This window comes from Pelodiscus sinensis, chromosome 8, assembly GCF_052426305.1.
Source record: "Pelodiscus sinensis isolate ZL-2025 chromosome 8, ASM5242630v1, whole genome shotgun sequence".
NCBI classification, from domain to species: Eukaryota; Metazoa; Chordata; order Testudines; family Trionychidae; genus Pelodiscus; species Pelodiscus sinensis.
Window position 1 is genome coordinate 23730220 of NC_143059.1, and position 24504 is coordinate 23754723.

At 44.7% G+C, this 24504-nt stretch overlaps 1 protein-coding gene and 1 long non-coding RNA gene across 8 annotated transcripts in view; one reads left to right on the top strand and one right to left on the bottom strand.

Moving 5' to 3' along the window:
• The first annotated feature begins 3220 nt into the window (after positions 1 to 3220).
• Positions 3221 to 8129, top strand: LOC112545349 (uncharacterized). Its single transcript, XR_012905585.2, has 4 exons — positions 3221 to 3334; positions 5287 to 5383; positions 5612 to 5759; positions 7993 to 8129. It is a non-coding gene; the product is annotated as an uncharacterized LOC112545349 (long non-coding RNA).
• The window catches only part of JMJD1C (jumonji domain containing 1C), a 389891-nt gene continuing 373483 nt past the window's right edge, over positions 8097 to 24504 (bottom strand). For all 7 annotated transcript variants that reach the window (XM_075934893.2, XM_075934894.2, XM_075934898.2 and 4 more), the window contains 5 exons: positions 21688 to 21810; positions 20641 to 20780; positions 17928 to 18104; positions 9361 to 9492; positions 8097 to 9009 (listed from right to left, as the gene is read on the bottom strand). In XM_075934893.2, the coding sequence (XP_075791008.2) occupies positions 8920 to 9009; positions 9361 to 9492; positions 17928 to 18104; positions 20641 to 20780; positions 21688 to 21810 (662 nt within the window). In that variant the 3' untranslated portion in view covers positions 8097 to 8919. The remainder of the gene's footprint in view (positions 9010 to 9360; positions 9493 to 17927; positions 18105 to 20640; positions 20781 to 21687; positions 21811 to 24504) is intronic.

Below are 24504 nucleotides of genomic sequence, written 5' to 3' on the forward strand. Positions count from 1 at the left end.
ATGATGGCATAACTGCCTGCTGTGTCTGCTCCTGGCTTCCACCCCTTCTGCCCCCCCCCACTATGCCCATTCTCGCTCTGCCTGCCCCCCAGGTGATGCTCCTGCCCCCTCCCCTCCTGCCTACCTCCAACTCTGACGAGGTCCCTGCACCCAAGATGGCACATCTAGCCACCCCCATTCTTCTCCAGGTTGTGAGCTCCTCTCCCCCTGCCCACCTTTTTTGATTGTAAGATAAATACACTTTGCTTGTTCACAACCAAACAGGTGTCTTTATTCTGAGGTCAGGGAAGGGGCAAAGGAAGGGCTTGGAGGGGGGGAAGGAATTGGGCTGCAAGGCAGAGGCCCCTGTGGAGAGTTACTGGGGTGCTTGAGAGAACCTCTCCCTCAGGGCCTCCCAGATGTGTACCCCAGCCTAATGGGCCTGTCGGATAGCAGCTGTCCTCAGCTGCTGGCAGGCTCACTCCTCATGGCTGGCATCTACCCCCCACCTTGGGAGGAAGGCCTCCCACTTCCTCTTCACAATGTTGTGGAGGATACAACATGCGCAGCCATCTCTGGGATGTTGTGCTCTCCCACTTCGAGGCAGGTAAGCAGACACCTGAACCACACCTTGAGGCAGCTGAAGGCTCATTCCACCTGGATCCAGCCCTGGTTCAGGCGGGCATTAAGTTGGTCCCTGCTGGGGTCCAGGTGTCCAGTATATGGCTTAATTAGCCATGGCATCAGGGGTAGGCCGTGTCCCCCACGATGCGCAATGGCATCTGCATGTCCCCAACCACAAAGTCACAGCGGGTGAAAAATGTGCCCACCACCAGCTTTCTATACAGGTTAGAGTTCCTAAAGACAGGGGCATCGTGTGCCCTGCCTGACCACCCGACGAAAATGTTCATGAACTGTCCATAGTGGTCGAACAGCTCCTGCAGCACCATTGAAAAGTAACCCTTGTGGTTGATGTACTGGGCTGCTCCATGTTGAGGTGCGTGGACTGGGATGTGAGTCCCATCAATTGCTCCCCCGCAATTTGGGAACCCCAGGGCAGCAAATCCAGCCACGATCGGGTCCAGGTCTCCCAGGAAGATGATCCTCTGCAGCAGGATGGAGTTGATGGTCCTCACCACCTACAGAAGGAGACAAATAAAGACACAAAGCAGAGAATGAGAGAGGGAGTGCCTGAGCCCTTGGTTGGTGTTCACCCCTCTCTGCCTTCCCTCCTCTCCCCTCCATCAAACACCCCAGGAGCCACCCCCTAGAAGGCCGCACCCCAGCAGCAGGGCTGTGGTATGAAGAAAGGAAGGCACAAACCCCCCGGAGACAGGGCTTCCCCCACCCCCTGCAGCCCTCAACCCCCATTCGCTAGGCTCCCCCTTTCCAGGACCTTCAGCCCCAGAGTTCCTTACCTCCTTGAGGAGGGCCCCGACAGTGGACTTCCCCACACCAAACTGGTTGCCCGCCGACCGATAACTGTCTGGGGCGGCGAGCTTCCAGATGGCAATTGTGACCCGCTTCTCCAGGACGATGGGGGGCTGCAGGTGGGTGTCGTGTCTTCAGACAGCGAGGGCGAGCCAGGCACACAGCTCCAAAAAGGTGGCCTTCCTCATGCACAAGTTTTGAAGCCACTGCTGTTCATCCCACCGCTCCATGACCAGCTGGTCCCACCAGTCCGAACTGGCGTCGAGCCTCCAGAAACGCCTCTCCACAGTGGGTTGCGGTTGCCAGAGTGTTGCTCCCGCACCCAAGGAGAGGGTCTCCAGAATGAGCTCGGGGTCAAGTTGATGAGGACCAGGAAGGCAGCTGGCACAAAGTGCTGCAAAAACTGCAGCATGGCTGTATGGGGCCATCACATGGGGCAGCTCCGGCTCCATAGCACCAAGAGAAAAGCTGTGGCATCCGAAAAAGCAAGGCAACCAGAGCAGGCACTGCAGAGCTTTGCTGTCCCTCGAAGAGGTAGCAAGCAGGCAGCAGAAGCAGAGAAATGGCTGTCCGGGGGGGGTCCCTTTAAGCGTGTGTCTCTGCAGGGCTCCGGCACCAGCACTTGGAAGCAATCGGTGACCTCAAGCCCCAGCTGAGGCGGTTCCAGGTGGCCTTTTATATGAGAGAGTGTCCAATCAGTCTGGACGCTCTTTCGAAAAAGCACCTTGCTTTCGATGCGCTTGTGTGTGGACCCGCTCTTGTGCAAGAAGTTTTTTCTGAAGATCTTTTCTGAAAGAAGCTTCTTCCAAAAGAAGCCTGCAGTCTAGACATAACCTAAGTCACCGAGTGCTGGCCAGCACTCCTCCTACCCACCACAGGCACAAATACTTCACTGTGAGAATGAATCACATTGGAACAAACTACCAAAGCAAGTGACGGAGTCTCTATTTCTTGATGTTTTCTAATGTAGGCTAAAAGCCTTTCTGGTGTGTGCTTGGCTATTATGATATATAGGAGGGCTGGGATAGTCAGGAGCCAGATTTGATGGTCTTTTGGCCTTTAAAGACCAGTAATTATTGTGTGGTATAGGGAGCAGCTTCTGGGGTTTTACTCTGCAGCCAGCTTGATTCTCATACTCTGTTGTCATTAAGTGGGGTGGTCCAGGGGAAACCACTCCAACATTCAAGAGGCTGGTTAAGATCAGGCCACCAGCCTTTCAGGGGAGAGCTGGGTGTGGCATTGACATCACAAAGGCCTGTTGCAGGACCTGAGTCTGTTGGGGGACAGTGTGTGTGGGGGAGGTGGTGACCCCATAGAGAGACCCTGACATCAGGCAGACAGGGCAGTAGTGCAAGGCAGAGGCAACCTCAGAGACTTCTGTGGCTTTGCAGCAGCCAGGATCCTTCTCAGAGTCTTTCCGTGGGGACTCAGAGTGAAGTAGGATTAATGTATGTGAGCATGAGCATGAGAACCATGTCAGAGTTCTCTCCTTCCCCACTGATTTTGTGGTCTGTGGTTAGAAGGTAAGAGCTTCAGGGAAGTTTGGAACCTGTTCAGTCTGATCCAGCTGGTACCAGCTGCAGTCTAGGCACAGAAATCACTAGGTTAAGATGATCTGATTTTCTACCGAAGACTTGTCCCATAGAATTGCTGCCAGAGGACATAACTTTATACGTCTGTATGTGACTCTCAGGATTTGTATACTTTCTTGTATTTTCATATACTGTCAACATTTGTGCAAAGTAAGGACACAAGATTTCGGTAAAAGAATGCCAGCTTCCGATTTCATGTGATAGTCTGTTTTTATTGCAGAGGGCACAGGTTTTAAGACATACTACGAGTGTACGCGCAGCGGTATTCTCTGGCTGACCTGTTCAGAAGTCAGTGCTGCTATCAACAGCAGTGTAGAAGGAAATGCAGCAAGGTATGGTATTGCAATGGGTCCTTCTGCACCACAGTTGGTGGCATAAGTGTCCAGAAAGCAAGTGCCACCAGCCAGGCAGTGCCACCACCCGCAGCAACACAAAAGGAAGGGTAGCTCTGGTATTGCCACTCTTCCTTCTCCACCATTGCTGGTGGTGGCTCTACCTTTCAAGCGGGGCAAAGTTGGTGCTGTCGCCGGTAGCATTGTAGAAAGGAGGGTGGCATGGTGTGATTATTTCTGTGCCACTGTTGGTGGCAGTGCTGAATTCCAAACTGGGAGGCCACAGAGCAGCAGCCTCTGGCCAGGCACCTAGCTGGGAAGGCAGCACTGTCACCACCAGCAGCATGTAAAGGGTGGCAGGTGATGCTATTGCTGTTCTTCCTTCTGCGCTGCTGCTGGTGGCAGCTCTGTCTTCCAATCTGGGCAGCTGGAAAGGTAGCGCCTCCACCAGCAGCATAGCGATAGAGATTTTGTTTCGGCTCCACCAGCAGCGGCAGTGAAGGAAGGGTGGCAAGGCATGGTACTGCTTCCCTGGTATGCCACTGCTGGTGGTGGCACAGCCTTCTAAGGGGGATGGCCAGGAATCTGTGGCAACTGGTCAGCCACCCAGCCTAGACAGCAAGACTGCCACCAGCAGCACAAAAGGAAGGCAGCATGATCAGATGCTGTTGCCCTTCCTTCAGTGCCACTGTTGGAGCAGCCCTGCTGTCCATGATCTCTCTTTCCATGACTCCAGGATCTCTCTCAAGTGGTTGTAGCTAAATTAGTCCCCATCATATGTAGGTATAGTTGGGATTATGTTTCCTAATGTGCATTACTTTACATTGATCAACACTGAATTTCACTTGCCATGTTGTTGCCCAATCACTTAGTTTGGTGTTCTTCTCAGTATGCTTTGATCTTAACCATACTGAGCAGCTTAGTATCATCTGCAAATGTTGCCACCTCACTGTTGACCCCTTTCTCCAGATCATTTATAAATATGTTGAATAGGACTGGTCCCAGGACAGACCCTTGGGGGACCCCACTCTCTCCATTTGGAAAACTTTTTATCCCTACCCTGTTTCCTGTCTTTTAACCAGTTCTCAATCCAAGAGGACCTATCCTCAACTCTCACGACAGCTAACTTTACTTAAGAGCCTTTCTGGAAATCTAAGTACGCTATCTCCTGGAGGCATTTCCCTGAGGAAATGCAGAGCCTGCAGGGGTGGGGCACCAACAGGCTGAGAACAGCTTCCTCCCCGCCACTGCAGAGCTTGGCTGAGGAGTGAGATGCTTCCCCAGGCTAGTGCTGTGTGGGGCTTTGGTGCATGCAGAGCTTGGCTCCTTCTGAACAGCTCTCTGGGTCTTGAGCTTTCCCTGGGAGCCCAGCCAGAGGCAGTGGGGGAAGGAAGGTGCCTGCCAGACTGAGTGTTGATGAGCTAAATGATCTGACCAGGGGGTTGGTTCTCTGCACAGCACCAAGAGCAGGACACACTCTTGCAGGGGGAGGGGGAATATAGAGGAACAGCAGAGCTGTGAGGTGAGCGGGCACAGCAGGGAGAGGGGAAGCATGTAAAGGGCCAATGGGTGGGCAGCAGAGGGGAAACAACCAGCTGCCACCTCCCCACACTCACCAGATGCCACAGCAAGGAAGGGGCCTGCTGGCCAGGAGGCACATACCAGGGACAGCACTGATGGACCAGCAGGGGGAGCAGCTACCCCCGCATGCTGCAATTGTGCCCAATCACCAGCTTTACACTTCCAACCCCATCAGCTGCCATGGCACCTCCCCCCCCCCCCCCACTGGTGGGTGGCTAGCTGGCAAGCAATGATTAATCAGCGGCAGGATGCACCAGCACTGATGGGAGGAGAGAGAAAATACAGGACAATTGGACCATTTTTTTAAAAGGAGGGATGTCTTCGGGAGGGCTTAAATATGTGACTGTCTCTTGTTCGCATCCCAATATTAGAGAAATTGACATCATAACAGAAAGTATCCAGGAGGTCAGCCTAAGCTAGGAGGAAGATTGACTGTGAGATGCATAAGATTATTGGAGTGACGACCCTGTGAGTGCTTTACTTCAAATATTGGCAAGTCCCTGCACCTTTGACTGGAAAATTTCCTCAGCAGTGCCTGAGTGGGCGAGCATGCATTGGTGACCCAATGTACTGTCTTTAAATATGCGACTGTCTTATCCAGGAATTTTAATTACATGGGAAGACACATGGAGGAGGGCGGAGGCAGTAGGAAGTTTTCTGAATGTTACAAGTAAAACAGAACATTTCTTAAATCAGGCTTGATGGCATCACCCTGAAGCAATTACTTCCAAAGCTACTCTACCAGTTCAGGAGATTCACAGTATTCCTGCTAGCCACAACATAGGTTTTGGGAGTCCTGAGGTCCTTCCTGAATCCCTACATGGTAACAATGTTGCGCCTACAGGTAGGTGCTCATTAGTCCTTGAACAATGGGCTGTGCCCACGAAAGCTCATGATACCATCTACATTTTGTTAGTCTATAAAGTGCTACCAGACATTTGTTGTTTTTTAAGTTTAAGGAATAAATTGTCATGTTACATTTGCAACCAGCCACTGTATTCAGGTTTCTCTACAAAGGGGAAAAGAAAAGCTACATTTCTCACATCTGTGTACTATGCACGCAGATAAGGACAAACAGCCTATAAAACACACTTTGTCTTCCAGGTTCATTAACAGATTAATCATATTTGCAATATTAGAAAATGTGCATTTCCAAAGGAGTTTTTAAAAATTGGTTTCAAGTACCATATAGATCTAGGGTTGCCAGGTGTCCGGTATTGACCCGGACAGTCCGGTATTTTCAGTTTTTTTCCCCTGCCAGGAGGCAAAAATACCAGACACCTGGCAACCCTAAGAAACACTCAGCAACTGGGCCCAGCCCTCTACCCACCCCCCCAGGCTCCCAGCCCCCCCTGGTTACCTGGTTCTGCAGGGAAGCTGTCTTCTGGCTCGACCAAGAAAAAAAGATGGCCACCAGAAAAATGCCTAAAATCCTAAAGCAAGGGGAAGCAATGCCTTCCCTGGGTCTTAGTGCTCAGCCTTTCCCCTCTTCCTATTCTGACTCTGCACGCACTTAAAGGGGCCATGCTGGTTTTTTTTTTTTTGCTCAACAACTTTGGTCTCCCCTTTTTCCCCCCCTCAACAGAATTTCCCCCCGTTTTTTTTTGGGGGGGGGAAGAAGGGGGAAATTGGTATTTTTGGTTAAACCATCTGGCAACCCTATATAGATCATGATTCTTTGGGATAATTGACTTCATGTATCAATACTGTGCATGGTATGCACATCTTGGGCAAACCAGCTTGGAACTTTAACAATATCTACTTCTAGGAAGTATTTGACTAAAACGTCAAACATCTTAGGTCAAGGTATGCTTCTAGGTAGACCATCTACAAGTGGCCCCAGAATCCTGGAGTTTTAGGACTTCACACTAAGTATTTTCTGACAATGGGCAGGTTTCTACAGTAGTTTGGACTTCTCTTGGCAAACCAGAGAAGTATTGGCACAAAGACTGATGCACAGTGCTACTGATAACATTACATGTCTGAGGTTTCCACATCAGCACACATCAGGCAAGTTTCACTACGTGCCTGCATACAGCACGGTGTTCAGGTGTACTCCATCCAACAATTACACAATTTTGTGTAGTTTTACTTAAGACTAGACTAACAGCAACAACATTGCAATCTCAAAGCCTTAAAAATCTTTCCAAAATGCTAAATATTTTCAGCCAAAATAACAACACAACAAGTTTTTTGGGGGTCTAAGATCAAATTACACAGATTAAACCTTCTAAATGTAAATATTAGCTACCATTAATATTTACTTTTATTCAGATTCTGTTCCTGAACTAAAACCATTCCTCTGGGTTGGCTAAGAGAGCTCAGCAGCTTGTATCTTCAATGAACGGTCTAGCTATGACATGCTCCCTTCCCTCTGTGCTATGTAGAGAACTCAAGGAGAAGCAATATGAATATCAATTTAAGACATTACTGATAATGCATATCCATTCATTCCAGTAATATTTCTAACTGCAAAATCAATTGTCATTTTTTCTAACCCGTTAAATCCAAAATATTTTAATTTGAAATAATCTTACTTTTCACTAAAAAAACTTGCAATTGTTTTGTATATCAACCAATTTTTAATGCAAATTAAATACTACCTCGCCTCATCTCCAGCACTTAGCATTATGTTACATATGTTGTTTCATTTGGCAGTGGCATACCTACTGCTATCACATTTTGGTGACATCACGACCTAGAGAAACAGAAAAGTAACTTTCAGTTTTAGAGTATTATACACAATGTTTTGATAATGACCACAGATATATTTAGTTTACAATTTGTTACTAGACAAACACAATCTTTGATAAAATAACACTATTTTACTAAGTTAACTCAGTTGTAAGAAAGATAATTTTTTGTTTTGTTTTATGGAAATTTCCTTCCCCTCAAAACAAAAGAACATTATTATTGAAGACATAACATAAAAATGGTTAAATTATTTTTATTCTTAGCTTTCTTTGGCTTAGCCACTTGAACTGTGCTACAGTATATCTGTTAGCAGTTTCATATGAAAACTGGCAAAGGGTGATTGGTGCACATGAATTAACATACAACATTCCAATCTTTTACAGTAAGCAGCTTTACAGATACACCTGAAGTCGCCATGAAGATATGAATGACTCAAGACAAGTGTCTGTCACAAATGTGCCACAAACATGAAAAACAAATACAATGAGACATTTGATAAAGTTATTTTAATGGAAAATGCAAAACCCCTTTCAATTCCAATGTACAAAGCGTGTGTAACACTTGCACTTTTAACAAATTAAAGCAAGCCAATGTTTTAAAAAAATACATCATTGAATGTATATATGTATATATTTACACGGCATATTAAGATTAATATTTAGCTTTAAAAGTTCACATAAATTTTACCAAAATGAGACAATCTTTTAAATAAATTACACCTTTTTAAAATGTTTAATTGTACACTGAATAGCTTCAATAAAATACTGCAGTGTCTGTATTTAATATCTACTTTATATATTTTATATTTTACAAAGTTTACAATTATTTGGCAGTAATTTTCAGATGATATGACTGCTGTGCGGATTCAGCAATGTCCCAAATGCAGGCAATAGCTGGTGTTTGTGTCCTACCTCACAGTAACTGTCTCAATGTAGTGAAAAATATCAGAGTTATTTTAGCAAACTGTACAAGTCACATTTACATTTCATCAACAATAGAGCATAGAATTGTGTTTTTTTTTCAAAAAAATAAATACATCATCTTAAATCTTTGACATTTCATAAACTTCATATACATTATAATACAAGACAGCAGAATGCTGTTGAATTTTTTTAACAAGTAACATTTAATCACAATAGCTGTGATCTATGAAGCTATACTGTTGCAGTGTCAGTAACAAGTAAATACAATGACTATATTTTCTTGGCACTGATGGTTTGTGACGCTTAACTTAGTGTACATACTGTGCATCATATAATTGAAAAAATAGCCTCCATCTGATGGGCTAACATAAAAAAGCAGCAAGCACTTCAGTTTTCTTCCACATCCTCAATTTCATTTTCATGAATCTTCAAAGCTCTCACCATTTCCTTAACTGCATGATACAAAATATTTTTAACCTGAAAAAAATATTAGACACACTTCAGTAAGATACAAGTGATTTTCAAATGCCACTATTAATGCACGGTATCTAATTATGTTTAGGACTGAGCTCTAGGCTGAGTCCAAAAGGAAATCTTAATATTTTAACACATTGTGAAATACCAAACACAGTGATTCAACTCAAAGTCATTTACACCATCAATTGTCTCCTTCAGGTTAATGGGGATGAGAGAGGCATACTGATTGTTGTCATAATTCTGTGTGAATAGCTAGAAAAACACGGCACACAGTGTTCCATATTTCCATCAGACTCTGAGCTCACAGTCTGTGCCTTCAGAACAAGTTCCAGTTGAGAATTCATTTCTTACCTGCAGTTTATCATCATAATTAATTTCTTCTTTTGACAGTCTCAGTTCCTGTGTTAAGTGAAATGACTGCACAAGATGTTCTGGAGACACAAAGTCTTCAGTTACTTGAATGCAGCTGTGAAAATTTTGCACCTGTTCAAAAGGGAAAAAAAGACCAAATTAAAATCTGTATTATTTTTAATTCACAAAAAGAACAACGTAAAGTATAGGGCTCTAGATCTTTCAAATCACATAACTATCAGACTAGGGATCTAGTTCCTTTTTAATATACAGCAATTCAGTATATTAAATTGACATTTATTGACCATTTTGAGATTTCCTATATGTCGTCACGAGCCATGTGTCAAGTCTGCAGCAATAGGCTCCCCAATGCTGACACACACTATTTTCTGATACCCGCAGGGTTCAGACTCATGCTTTTGAGCTGTAATTTTACTGAAGGACACGAGTCATACTTCTCTTCCTTTCCCTGGCAGGCAAGCCATACACTTCCTCATTAATTCAACCTAGGAAATTCTTAAGAATCTCTGAACCTACTGACCAGTCTCAAATATTTCCCTCTCCCATCTAAGACAGGTCATTATCAATGCCCATGAGAAGCCCTGCACATCTTAACACAGTAGCCAGCAAAATCTAGCAACCAGATCTAAGCAATCATTAGGCCCTCATATTTAAAAAAGCTGAGCAGCCTAAAGTTCCTCTCTTTAGGGGACATTTCCGAAACAGGGATGAGCCAGGGAGAGCAAAAAGGTCTGTTACTGCTACTGATGCCTCAGACTGTAATCATGAATGGCCAAGTTTGGCAGATCATTTCCCCCCGAGATCCATAGAGTGAAGGGATATACATCCTACCACAGGGAAGCTGAGTCAGCGGACATCCAACCCTCAAAATTAGGAAGAGTAAGGAGAAAGCCTAAGATCCTAGATAGCAAGTTCCACTTTCCAACTCCTGGCCATATACGTCTATTCTGACCTTAAAGAGAAAGTAGTCTTCTACCAAAGTCAGCCCCTGTGCAGCTCACCACTACATAGCTTCTAGCTCTTAGTAATACCTTTTTCCTGTATAATTAACAAGTCATCTGTGGAATGTCATATCCTCTGCAAGCATGTTACAGACACACAAAATGGGAAATGACAGCACAGGAAGGAGTACTAAAGAAACAGATCTGAGGGTTAGAGTGGATCAGAAGATAAATATGAGTAAACTGTTGCAGTGTTGCAACAAAAGCAAACAATCTGGATGTATCAGCAAAAATGTTAATATGACAAGTAGTAATTCTTTCACTCTACCTCATGCAGATTAGGCTTCAACTGGTGTCCAGTTATGGGCACCACATTTCAGGAAAGACTGGAGCAAGTCCAGGAAGAGCAACACAAGTTATTAAAAGTTTAGAGAACATGGCCTATGAGGAAAGATTGAAAAAACTGAGCTGTTTAGTCTGGTGAAGGGGAGACAGACAGGTCATGATAATAGTTTTCAAGTACATAAAAGGCTGTTCCTAGGAAAAGGGAGAAAAATTGTTCTTCATCTTGGAGGACAGGACAAGAACCAATGGGCTTTCATTTCTGCATGAGCAGTTTAGGTTGGCCATTAGGAAAAAAAATCCTGTTAGGGTAGTTAAGCACTGGAATAAATCACTTCAGGGAGCCTGCGGAATCTCTACCACTGAGGAGTTTCAGGAGCAGGATAGAAAAACACCTGGCAAAGACAGCCAAAATAAAACATAGTCCTGCCATGAGCACAGAGGACTGGACTAGATGTGCCCTCCAGCAGTTTGTTAGATTATGTAATTACTTGCCCTACTATAAACCGGCAATTTAAGTCATGTATTTAATTTCTAACTGACATACTTCAATCACTGAGTCAAGTATTTTCCCCTTCTCTTTTAATGACAACTGGGAATGGTTACATCTTGGGGAAGCTGGTGAAACAGAACCACCTCAGCCAGTAGGAGGACACAAAAATCACCAGCATTCTGTCCTGATTTTCTTCCAGGCTTGTGTCAAAAGGGGAATTGGCGGGAACGTATACATCAGCAGCTCTGACCACTGAATTAGGAAAGTGTCCCTTCTCTAACAGTGCCCCCAAGCTGCTTGTCAACAGTAAGCTGTTTCTCATTGTCCTGGGATACGATGATATCAGGATAGGAAACCCCATTGTTGGAAGACATTTTGAACTACCAAGTCATGCAATTTTTCTAAGAACATAAGAATGGCCATACTAAGTCAGACCAAAGGTCCATCTAGCCCAGTATCCTGTCTGTTGGCAGTGGTCAATACCAGAGGCCCCAGAGGGAGGGAACACAATAGGTAACCCTCACATGATCCCTCCCCTGTCTCCCACTTCCAGAGAAACAGAGGCTAGGGACATCATTCTTACCCATCCTGGCTAATAGCCATCGATGGACCTAACCTCCCTGAATCTATCTAGCTCTTTTTTGAACCCTGCTAAAGTCCTAGTCTTCACCACATCCTCCGGCAAGGAGTTCCACAGGTTGATTCTGTGCTGAGTGAAGAAAAGCTTCCTTTTGTTTGTTTTTAACCTGCTGTCTAATAATTTCATTTGGTGGCCCCTAATTCTTATATTATGGGAATAAGTAAATGACTTTTTTTTAGTCACTTCCTCCACACCACTCACGATTTTATAGACCTCTATCATATCTCCCGTTAGTCTCCTCTTTTCTAAGCCGCAAAGTCCTAGTCTCTTTAATCTCTCCTCATATGGGACCCGTTCCAAACCCCTAATCATTTTAGTTGCCCTTCTCTGAACTTTTTCTAATGCCAGTATATCTTTTTTGAGATGAGACCACCACATCTGCATGCAGTTTTCGAGATGTGGGTGTACCATGGATTTATATAAGGGCAATAAGATATTCGCCGTCTTATTCTCTATCCCCTTTTTAATGATTCCTAACATCCTGTTTGCTTTTTTGACTGCTGCTGCACACTGCGTGGATGACTTCAGAAACCTATCCAGAATGACTCAAAGATCTCGTTCCTGATTAGCTGTAGCTAAATTAGCCCCCATTATATTACACGTATAGTTGGGGTTATTTTTTCCAAAGTGCATTACTTTACATTTATCCACATTAAATTTCATTTGCCATTTTGTTGCCCAATCACTTAGTGTATGTCTACACAGCAAAGTTATTTCCAAATAACAGCCTTTATTTAGAAATAACTTTACTAGTATCTACACAGCCAAACCACTATTTCAAAATTAATTCGAAACAGCGGAGCGCTTATTTCGAATTTGGTAAGCCTCATTCCACGAGGAATAATGCCAAATTGGAAATAGCTATTTCGAAATAGGTGCTGTGTAGACACTTATTTCGAAATAGGGGGCCTCCAGCCTTCCCAGGGTGCCCTGGTGGCCACTCCAGCCTCAACCAAGAACACTCCTTTCCTTCCCCCCTCCCTGGAGCCCTTAAAGGGATTGACTCTGGCCACAGTGCCTGTGTAGGGGTTAATTGCAGAAGAACTCTGTACGTGTGAAGTATAGGGGTGGTGAGGACTGCATTCTCCCCCCTTTTCCCTACTATAGATAAGCCAGAAGCAAGCCTCTAGGAACATACGCCATTGTAGCAAGAATGAATTGTAGATAAAGGCGAGAACATAACAATCTTGTTTACCTAAATGTACTGATCATGTAAACAAAGTCAAAGGACAAGCAGTACAGCTAAGCATACTGTAACAAACAATGAGTAACCCCCGGATATTTCCAAACTGCCACAAACAAGGAAGAGAGACAGTATTTGAAACTGTACTAGAGCACAGCAATTTGGACCTCGCCGATGGGCTTTGGGTACTAGCACCTCGGAAGCTGAGACCGTCTCCCACTTTATCCGCAGCCGAAATGGGGTTCCCAGCTAGCCAAAGGGATGTAAGAAATGCCGCTTTTCCTATCATGTTGTTCTTTTAGTTAAGGGGAATAGCTGATAGCTGTCAGGAAATAAAACTGCTTGTGTTTCACAGATACCTGTGTAGCATTTTTTGTACTTTGAGAACCCAGTGTCGGACCTCAGACTGCCAGCCCAGAGCCAGCAGTCACTGCCCAGACCCAGTGGCCCAAAACAGGAGCCAGGAAGCCACTGGCAGCCCAGGAGCCTACCAGGGCCCAGAGAAGGTGGGCTCCTTCCTGGTCCAGGGTGGAGATCATGGATCTTATTCAGGTTTGGGGGGGGGAGGGAATGCCCTCAACATCCATTATCTCTGCACTAGGTGGAGGAACACGGCCGTCTATGGCAGGATAGCTGCCAGCCTGGTCACCAAAGGCCACATGCGAACCCAGGAGCAGGTTTGCATGAAAATCAAGTTGGTCCAGTGAGACCCTCAACCCTGAGCTTTCCCTCCCCCTTCTTCCCCTTGCTTCCCCCTTCCAGCTCCCCCCTCCCAGGTTACCCCCTCCCTTCTCCCCTCTCCCACCTCCTTTCCCCAGTTTCACCAGAGTTTCATCCCCCCCTCCCAGTTTTGTTAAATAAAGAGTGTTTGTGTTCATGAAAATACTTGTATTTTATTTGACATCAGGAAGGAGGGTTAGGGAGGGGTAAGTGAAAGGATGCGAGGGAGGAATGAGGCACAAGCCCCCAGTGGGGCAGACAAGGGAGGCTCTTAGTGCTCCTTAGGGTGGAAGCTCTCCTGCAGGGCCTCCTGGATACTGACAGCCCCCTGATGGACTTCCCGGATGGCAGCCTGCAGAAAGTGCAGCCAGGCTCGCAGCAACGTGTCTACTAGAAGCATCAGAGTGCCCAGGGGCATCTCTGGCTCCATGCTGCAGAGTGCTGTGGTGTCCCTAGTGAGGGCAACCAGAGCACAGACACAAAATGCTTTGCTGTCCCTCATCGAGGTAGGCAAGTAAGCAGGGAAAGCTGAGAACCGGCTGTCCGGGGGGTCCCCTTTAAGCACAGGCCTCAGATAGCCTCAGGCAGCAGCCACACGAAGTAACTCCTGACCTGATGCCCTGCCAGACCTGTTTCTTGCCGGCCTTAAATGCGATTCAGCGTCCACTCAGTGAGGACGCGCTATTTCGAAATAGCAAAATGTTATTTTGAAATAACGCTGTAGTGTAGACATACCCTTAGTTTTGTGAGATCTTTTTGAAGTTCTTCACAGTTCTGCTTTGGTCTCAACTACCTCGAGCAGTTTAGTATCATCTGCTAACTTTGCCACCTCACTGTTAACCCCTTTCTCCAGATCATTTATGAATAAGTTGAATAGGATTGGTCCTAGGACTGACCCTTGGGGAATACCACTAGTTACCCCTCTCCATTCTGAAAATTTACCCTTTATTCCTACCCTTTGTTTCCTGTCTTTTAACCAGTTCTCAATCCATGGAAGGATCTTTCTTTTTATCCCATAACAACTTACTTTACGTAGGAGCCTTTGGTGAGGGACCTTGTCAAAGGCTTTCTGGACATCTAAGTACACTATATCCACTGGATCCCCCTTGTCCACATGTTTGTTGACCCCTTCAAAGAACTCTAATAGATTAGTAAGACATGATTTCCCTTTGCACAGCAGGCCTCACAGGACGTGAAATCTGAGACCTTAGGCATGTTAAGAAACCCAAAGGTTGATGCAGTGGAGATGGAGGGAACCACAATCTAAAGAACAATCTATTTGTACAAAACAAAGCTGCTTTTTTTTTTCTTTTTGAAGAAGGAATGCTAGAGAAACAGCAAATACTGAAGAGTTCCAAAAAGGAACTAGAAAGTTAATTGTCTGCACCTCCCTTTTCATCCTTGTTTTGAAGCACAAGGCGGCACAGCCCAATGGATATTGACAGCAAGAATTTTCCTAACTCAGTGCATGGGGTTCCCACAGCTGGATACACATAGGGACCAACAAGCAAAATAGTCATGTCTCTCTGACCCTCGATTCCCAATCAATTTGAAATGCCTGCTTGAGATACAGCATAGGCTGCCAGGTTGCCTTCCATGTGTCGTCATGCTCAGATTCAGAACGGTTCCCCTACTGGATACAATTCTTGTCTGATCTTTAGCCAGGGAAGGCTCACTTTGTGGGACTCCTCTCTTTTATAGCATGGGTGCAATTTTGCTGCCCAATTAACACAATGCTTCCCCATCATCCCTCTCTTTGGAGTTATAATTTTTCCTGGAGAAATGAAAATAAAATTTATCTGTAGCACAATTAGAAGAACAGTGTGTGACATGAAGGAAGGCTGCTGAAGGGGGAAATCCGATGCTAGTTTTCCATTGTGCAGACTCGCCAATATACTTGCTATATAAAAAGGAAGTCTGAATAGTTCATGTGTTTCAGATTAAAGCAGTAATAAAAAAACCTCATCTGAAAATATCTCATCAATTACCCTGAAACTTTCCCAAAATTCTCCCATAGATGAAGACCAAACAAGAAAATGTTAAGTATTTTTTCCTGCAGAAATGTAAAAGGTAGATCAGCATTAGGTTTATCTTGAAACTTATAGCTGATTCCATAATTTTCTAGTAAAAGCAAATTAACTGGATTGAAAGATTTAATGAGCTATACAACAGTTAACAGTATTTTGACCATTATTTGACATTTGGAAAATAATCAAGTTATTTTGAATATTTCTGAGTTCTTGCATACAAATCTTGGATAGCAATTATTATCAATCACTAAGCATTATTTATTTCTGTAGCTTATGGCTGTTACTGTTAAAGAAATCAAATCTAATTTAAGCATGAAACGTACATATGCGTATCCTTGAACAGAAGTATTTTAGCTGATGAAGGGGAGACATACATGTGCCTATCATAGGCATGTGCAGCACATTTCATTAGGGTGTGCACCCAAGAATTTTTTAAAAATGTACTTTGACCCCCTATTAGCCACACCCCTGACCCCCCACTGGCCACACTTCTGGAGGTAACACTCTGGGGGCAAGATGGGCACATACCCAGAAGTAAAAGGTGTCATGTGAACCCCCTCCCTTCCAAGGACTTTTCCACCATCCTCCTACCAACAGGGATTACTTTGGCCCCCACCAAACCCCACTCATGCAACTATCCTGCAATTGCATTAACCCAATGTGTGTGTGACATTAACTTGGGGGCAGAGAGGCTGGGGGAAGTGTTCCCTCAGTTTCCCTCCCATGAGCAGAATGAATTTGGTTGTGCACCAGTACTGAGTTCATGTGGCTTGTTTGGATGTGCCCCTCAAGTTATTAATAAATATTTCATAAACCTTTCCCTTTTCCCTCGGCTGCCATGTCTCCTCCCCTTGCTCCATCAGCTCCCCTGGTGCCTGCTGCCCCTCAACTCCTCACCCTCCTCTGCTGTCCTGACTCCTGCCCGTCTCACTGCACTCAGCCTTCCTGAGACCTGCCTCCCTCCACCAGCCCTTCTCTCCCCACCGTGCCCACTCCTCCAGTAGCCCCACTCTGATCATGTGAGCTACCCCTCCTCATCCCCTTTCCTAACACCTCCCTCTACACTTCTGCCCTGCCTCTTTCCTCTGGTGCTGCTCCCTCCCCTGCAGGTGTCTGCTCTTCTGCTTCACCCTCAGAATCCCCTGGCACCTGCACCTTCCCTTAGCCCTGCATCCTCCTGGTGACTCCCCTTCCCTCACTGCCCCTGCTCCCTTTTTCCCTGGTGCCCACCCCTCACCACCCTCTGCCCCCGTTCCCCTCATGCCTGTGCCCTCACAGATGCCTTGCTCCATCCCTGCCTTCCTCATGCCCACCCCTTCTTTCAAGTCTTCTCCCAGCACCTCTCCCGTCCCCCTCTAATCCCCAATGCCTTTACTCTCTCTTCTCTCAGCATCACCCTGTTCCCCCCTCCCACTGACACCTCCCCTCCTGGCTTTTTCCTCATTGACTGCACTTGGTCCCCCTGGCATTTGTCTCTCCTGCACCTCTGTCCCTTGGTGCCTTCTCCTTTCTTCTTCTGACCGCACCCCTCCCCTCAGCACAAGCCCCTTCCTCTCCCACCCCTTACTCTTTTTCCCCCCCTTCCCCTCCCATCCCGTCCCTTACGTTACCTTCGGCTTCTGCCTTCCTATTTGTAGGGCTAGAGTCAGAGCTGGCCCAAGCTACAGGCTGGCTGGGCCCTAGCCCTGGGCACCTCAGGGGCACCGCGCTGTGCTGCCGGGGGCGCTCCTGGGCACCTCGCCGTGCTGGGCACAGGTGCTCCCGGGTGCCTCAGGGGTGCTGCGCCATGCTGCCAGGCCAGGCGGGGGCGCTCCCAGGAGCCTCAGGGGCACCGCGTCATGCTGCTGGGCTGGGTGGGGGTGCTCCCAGGAGCCTCAGGGGCACTGTGCCATGCTGCTTTGTGGGGCACTCCTGGGTGCCTCAGGGGCACCACGCCATGCTGTCAGGCCGGGCGGGGACACCTCCAGACGCCTCAGGGGTGTTGCGCGGTGCTGCTGTGCTGGGCGGGGGCGTTCCCGGGCGCCTCAGGGGCGCCGCGTGGTGCTGCTGGGCTGCACGGTGCTACCGGGCCGGGTGGGGCCCAGGGCACAAAAAAGGCTCGGGCTAGCCGGCCCGAGACATTAGGGTGTGCCTGGGCACACCTGGAACACCCAGTGTGCATGCCTATCGTGCCTATCTTTGAACAGAGGTATTTTACCTGATGAAGGGCTCCTGCCGGTAAAACAACAGCATCACCAAGAAACTGAATAAGAGTGCAGGTTTTTACTCCATATTCTTCAAGGAGTCTTTGGCGAAGTTTTTTGTTCACATACCAACTCTGGTCACGTATTGGATCGTGTTCTGGTGAAACTTCCAAACCCTGTTCTTTTGCAATCTGTAATATAGGGGGCACACTAGATTACATTTTTAAAAAGGAAAACTACGTTGGTCAGTCCAAAATTTTCCTACCTTAAAAGTACACAAACTTGTTCTCAATATTCAGAAGAGAATTTAGAATTAAAAGAATCTCAAATGAATTAAAAAAGATAAGGTAGATGGGTAGAGGAGGTAAAATTATAGCCAAAATTATAATCTCAAGTCAGGAAAAAGCAGCAAAAATCCACAGCATGCTCTCCCATCCCCAGATCTCGATTGGTCTGAGGGCAGAGGAGCAGAAGGGTGGCTGTGGGCTGGATCAACCAGCTTGGCGGCTGAATCTGGCCAGTAGAGACTGTCTGGCCCACCCCTGCTCCAGAGGGTAGTTCTAGTCCCCTTTTGGATTGTGATCCTGATGCTCATATCTGGGCCCTTTGTGGGGCACAACCTGGATCTCTGAAACAGCTAAGGAACACTTGATCTTTGGCAATTCATCCCTGAAAAAAATCCTCCCTTTGAATAGAAGGGCCTGTAATTTGATTTCGGAGGGGAAGTATGGCTGCCTATTGTTTTAGCCACAGTGTACTATTGCCTGCCAGTGACGTGAAGATGGCATCACAAACTGACTGGATGATGTCATCTGTAGATTTTCATACCAATGAGGCAATTGAGAGCAGCAACAGGAATGTGTTAGCAAATTCTGAATCCTTATCTTTGCCCTATGGAAACCTCTGCTAAGTTTTTGTAGCTCTCTCTCCACTACTTGGTAGGCATACACAATGTAAACATTGCAGCTTCCTGTTTTTTACCTGAAATCTCAAAAAATCTGTTGAAGAATGCTTCATTATTTCTATTAAGCAGGATCTTCTTCCTACGGGAATCGTTATCCTTTTTGATAACCCAGAGATGGCAACATCCACCTTTCAGGTTCTGAGCAGGCAGTTCTAGATCTGATACTCCGGGAGGCTAACACACCTTTAATGCCAGGACACAGGCCAGTTTCCTGTGCATAATGCACCACTCTTTGCTGATCTTTTCTTTGACATGAGGGGGGCAGCAGCTGCAGGACTATATAAGAGCATATATAAATTCCCTGGCAAATTACTCCAGAGTATGTGCTATTTTGGCTAAGAGCATGGGTGAGTCTTCCTCTTTAAATATGCAGAATTTGGCCTTCTCTTTAGATTGGGGTCCACAATAATCTGGCCCTCAACACAACTCCCTTTTTACAATCTCATCCACTGTTTCCTATATTTATCTCTATTACTCCACTGACAGTCATTCTCCTCCTGGGGTTGGGTATCAGAGTGTCTGGCTGGGCTGATTTTCCCTAAGGCCAAATCTACTCTACACCCAGAAGGTTGACTTAAGATAGGTAATTCCAACTACATAAGTAACATAGCTGGAGCTGACGTACCTTAAGCAGAGCTTGGCGCCAGCTCCACAGCAGGAGGCTGATGGGAGAAATGCTCCCATCAACTTCCCTTACTCTTCATAACAGCGAGGCGTACCGGTGCCAACGGGGAAGCCCTCAGCATTTGATTTAGCAGATCTTTGCTAGACCCACTTACTTGAGCCCCAGAAGATAGATGGCCAGAGCATTAATCCTCCAGTAAGTGGAGATATGGCCTATATGGTATTCAGGAGTCAGTGTGTCTTGATTCTCAGTTCGGTGGGCATATTTTGTGTTCCTTCATTTCTCTCTCTCCTTTCTCTTAAGTTTGAGATATAGTTAAAAAACTTGATCAAGTCTAAATTTTAGTTTCTAGAATGAACAGGTGGGGGCACACTCCTAGAGGAACAGAAAGTGGAAATTAGGCCTTTCTAGTGATAGCTTGAGAGGATTCCATTCCATAATGTGGCTTTCTGTTCCCTGGAGGGAGAATATTCACATGGAGAATCTCTGTTGTGTTAGAGCCGATTTTGTCCCCTGATGAGAGAGGGAGGGAAGAGCTGGCTTGGTCACAGGGTGGCTTGAGCTGTTAGAGGATGACTGCCAAGGTAGGATGACAGTTCCTGCTATGTTCTCTGAAATTGTACTTGACATCTTCCTCCTTCCTTTCTCCAGGAGCTATTGCCTAGAGGGGGGCTGCTGAGTTCAAGGGGTAGTCATCTTGCTAGATACTCCTGAATCCCTCTCTACCCTATTGGGGTCAAAACTCATGTGGGGGCTATTTTTTTCTTTAGCAGAACTCTCTCCCTAACTCATCCTTTCTGCATCTGAAGTTTTTTCACTATTCAGGCAGAAAGATCTCTCAATAATATTGAGTTAGAATGTGACAACAACTGAAGGCTGAGATGACTACAGCTTTATGTCTGAAGGTATGAGATCATCAAGAGTCTTCATGTTCTGTCTGCACCTTAACGATTTGGACTGGTATAGAGTATCAAAAAAGTTTATTGATCAAGAATATCCCATGCAGAAACAGAAGCTTAGGGAATGGGCATTTCAAACAGGTATCAACCATATTTCTTAATTTTAAAAGATATAACAGTAATTAAAAAGGTATGATTATTCAAATCTATGAAGTAAATATCTATTTGACAAATCTAACCTTTTGCAGAAATTCCCTTATCTTGTCAGCATCTTTGCCAGCATAAACATGCCACAAAGCCCCAGGTAATTCACTTGAATCTTTCAATCTTTTCCTTAAAAGATCATCCAAATCTTCTTCTTCAAACTTCTTTAATACTCCTAAGAATTGACAAACAGACTCTCAAACTAGGCAGTAGAAAGCTGAAATATTTCTTCTTTACTTTTTCAATTTCCAGTAGCAGAGTTACTAAATAATGAGACTATTAGATTTTCCAAATACTACAGAAACCCCTCAAAAGCTATTTTCATAATTAGAAAACTAAAACCCTTTAAAACAATTTATACTCAGATTTGGACCTACTTTAACATTGTTAAAATCTGATGGAAAAAATTCTGTTTGAAATCAGAGATCATTGCTGTCATCAAAATAAATTAAAATTCAGTATCCGTATTTTGGAATAGTAAGTCAAGAATCTTGTATCTATTTCTACAGCTAGTCTGATATTAATACTGGTGCATGTACATGAAGGGGGAAATAAAACTATTTATGGAGCACTTTACAGCATCTTACGAACACAGTTAGCATACACCACTTAAAACTCTCTTGGCCCAGAATGTAGTAGTTTAGCACTAAACTCAGCACAGCAAACACTGTGGTAGGGGATTCAGGGTGATCCTGTGTTGTTGCGCAAACACATCTTAGTGGAGCTGCTGTATGAGTGCTTCATAAGGAAATTATTTATCCTACTATCCATTTGCTCTGCCATCACCAGTACAGCTATATTAATATGTAAGTAATGGCAGGAAAGAGGTGAAAGAATATGAAAAAGTGTTAATTTCCAAGATACAGTATAGTTAAGTGAAAGAATTCACTGTGTGTAAATTACTTCCGAGCAATATGCTTGCAGTTAAAGGCATATTTCATTTATACACCATACAATATTTTATAATAATTAATTAAACTTCAAGTGTCAATTTTACAAGTATATATTGAAATCCTTATCCAAACTTTTAAGTGACTTGTTATTCAATCTATTTCTGTATAATACAAATCAACCTTCTTTACCTGCTTTTGAAAGTACTCCATTTCCTTTTGCTATGCCCACATAGACAAGGATGTTCACTACATCAGAAACTTCAATATGGAGATTTGTAGTTCCTATATCATGATCTTTAGCAGCAGCCACACCTATATTACAAGATAAGAATTTCAGATAGGACATAGTGCAGTACGTATTTCTCTTCGTGCTCATTCTTGTAAAAGTAATGTTAGTTCAGATCAGGGTACAATACCAGAAATAAATAAGCTAGAGTTTGTTCCCAGACTTGGGAACGACAGGGTGTTTGTTCTTAGGCAAGTTACCATCAGTGTTTTCCCATTTTTTACATATGGGAACAATGATGTTTACCTACCTTTGCCACACTCAGATCTAGAGATGAAAAATGCTACATAGAACTGTTACTGACCATCACTCAGAAGGTTAAACATTGTTTATATGCACAGAGATGTTATATTTTCTCTTTAAAATATTCTAGTTTATAAATTTAGAATGTATTTTCCACAATCTGTGTAAAATAAAAATTTCAAAAGGGTTACTTAGTCATTTTTAGTCAAATCCTTCATGCAGTAAGTCATAACTTACACATTTTGCAAATCATATTAATATTCCAAGAGGGTATCAGAACAAATTCATTTGCAAGAGGATGGACAATTTCTTACCAATAATATCCTCTCTTCTTGCTGCATCTCTTACAACTCAGGACTTTTGGGTTGGTCCCCTCCACTCTAAAGCTCATGGAGGCAGATCAACATTTAGGGTTGAGGCACATTGGCCATGCCTCCTCTGTTCTCACTTGCTGCCTGATGATGTATTCCAAAATTGTAAAATTTGCACAGTGCTACTAACAAATATTTCGGAGGCAATTAAAGAACGACGTACATTATACGAAGAAAAAAGATTGTGTGGCAGTGGTGTGACTTTTAGCTCAGGGGCAATCGAGAGCAGGGAAAATTGTTGGAGACACTGCTAATAGAAGGGAAATTATCAGTAAGAAATTTTCAATTTTGCAGCCCAGCATCTCCCACAATTCTGCACATCTGGGAAATAGGAGCAGTGAACAGATGTAGGGAGGATTGTAAGAAAGTTAGCAGGGAAGGAAAGAAGGAAGTACCCATCCTTTTATGTAAAATCTGAATTTCTGGGCTACTGTCTGCAGCCCATTCCTGCCAAAGGTGATCTGTGCAGAGAACAAAAAGTCCATTTTATAGTGCTTAACAAAGGTATTAACATTTTTCAAAGTGGACACAGTGACTCATTCTGCCCATTGGGTGTTAGGGAATCTTATGGAGTTTGTGCCTGGAACCCTTCTGGCACAGGAATCTCTGACATTTTATAAACTTCCACAATGAACATTCTAATGTAACTAGTAAAGGAGGACATGGAAACTCTTGAGTTCCTGGCATTCTGGATGGAAAGACACAGAGCGAGCTCAGTCTTCTTGTCATTCTGTATACTTAAGACAGGTGTCAGCAGAGCTTTGGAAATTTAAGGTGTGCTACATCTTTTCATTTGGAGCCTGCGATTTTTGACAGAACAAAAGAAACACAACCTACTGGGAAATGTGGAAGGAGTAATCTATCTTAGGAAGAAAGGATTCTGCTGTCCTGAGCTCCACCTTATACTCATGGTACCTACAGTAAGGCTTCCGTATAAAAAAGTCTGCCAGCTCCAGCACTCAGTTGATGGAAGTGATAGCTATTAAGAAACAAGTATTAATAAATAAGTAAAACGGCAAAAGTAAAATCAAAGGCTCAAAGGGACGGCTCGTCAAAGCCCTCAACGTTAGAGACAGGTCCCATTCTGGAAATAGCAGCTTGACTACTAATCCAGCTAATTGGACTGCTCAATGTAATCCAGATATCTGGAGATTGTCTGCCAGGGAGCCACAGGTTCCTGTGAACAGCTACTAAGAACAGACACCTGATGTGCAATGATATTGGGCTGAAGATCTTTTTCTCCTTGGAGAAAAAACAAAAATGCCTGGAATTCATAGATTTCTGGGATTTGCATTATGCTCTTGGGACTAATTGAGTCTGGACCAGACAGAGGAGTATGCTTTCAGTATTAATATTCTCCTAAATGAAAGCAATGTCTTTATGGCTCTGGAGAATGGACCCAGAACTTCTAGAGCTTCCTTCTTAAAACACAGGGGCTGTGTCTAGACTGGCAAGTTTTTCCGCAAAAGCAGCTGCAGAAAAACTTGCCAGCTGTCTACACTGGCCACTTGAATTTGCACAAGAACACTGACAATCTCATGTAAGAAATCAGTGCTTCTTGCGGAAATACTATGCTGCTCCCATTCGGGCAAAAGTCCTTTTGTGCAAAGGGGCCAGTGTGGACAGCTTAGATTTGTTTTGCGCAAAAAAGCCCTGATCGCGAAAATGGTGATCGGGTCTTTTTTGCGCAAAAGCGCGTCTAGATTGGCACGGACGCTTTTCTGCAAAAAGTGCTTTTGCAGAAAAGCGTCTGTTCCAATCTAGACTCTCTTTTCTGCAAATGCTTTTAAGAGAAAACTTTTCCGTTAAAAGCATTTGTGGAAAATCATGCCAATCTAGACGTAGCCAGGCTGTTAACTGAAGTTGCTCCAAGTTCAGATGAAGATGATTTCGTGAGAGAATATCTAGTCTCCATGGAAACTAGAACACAACTCCAGTTTCAGTTCTAATAGCATTGAAAACCAAGGTATCTTCAGCCAATGTGGTGGTGTTAGTAGTATCACTGCTTGCTCTTATTTCATTTTCTAGACCATCTTCTCCAGTAATGGAAGGAATAGAAACACAGTAAGCCCTGCAGTAACTGTGGAATAAAGCATCTGTCCCCCA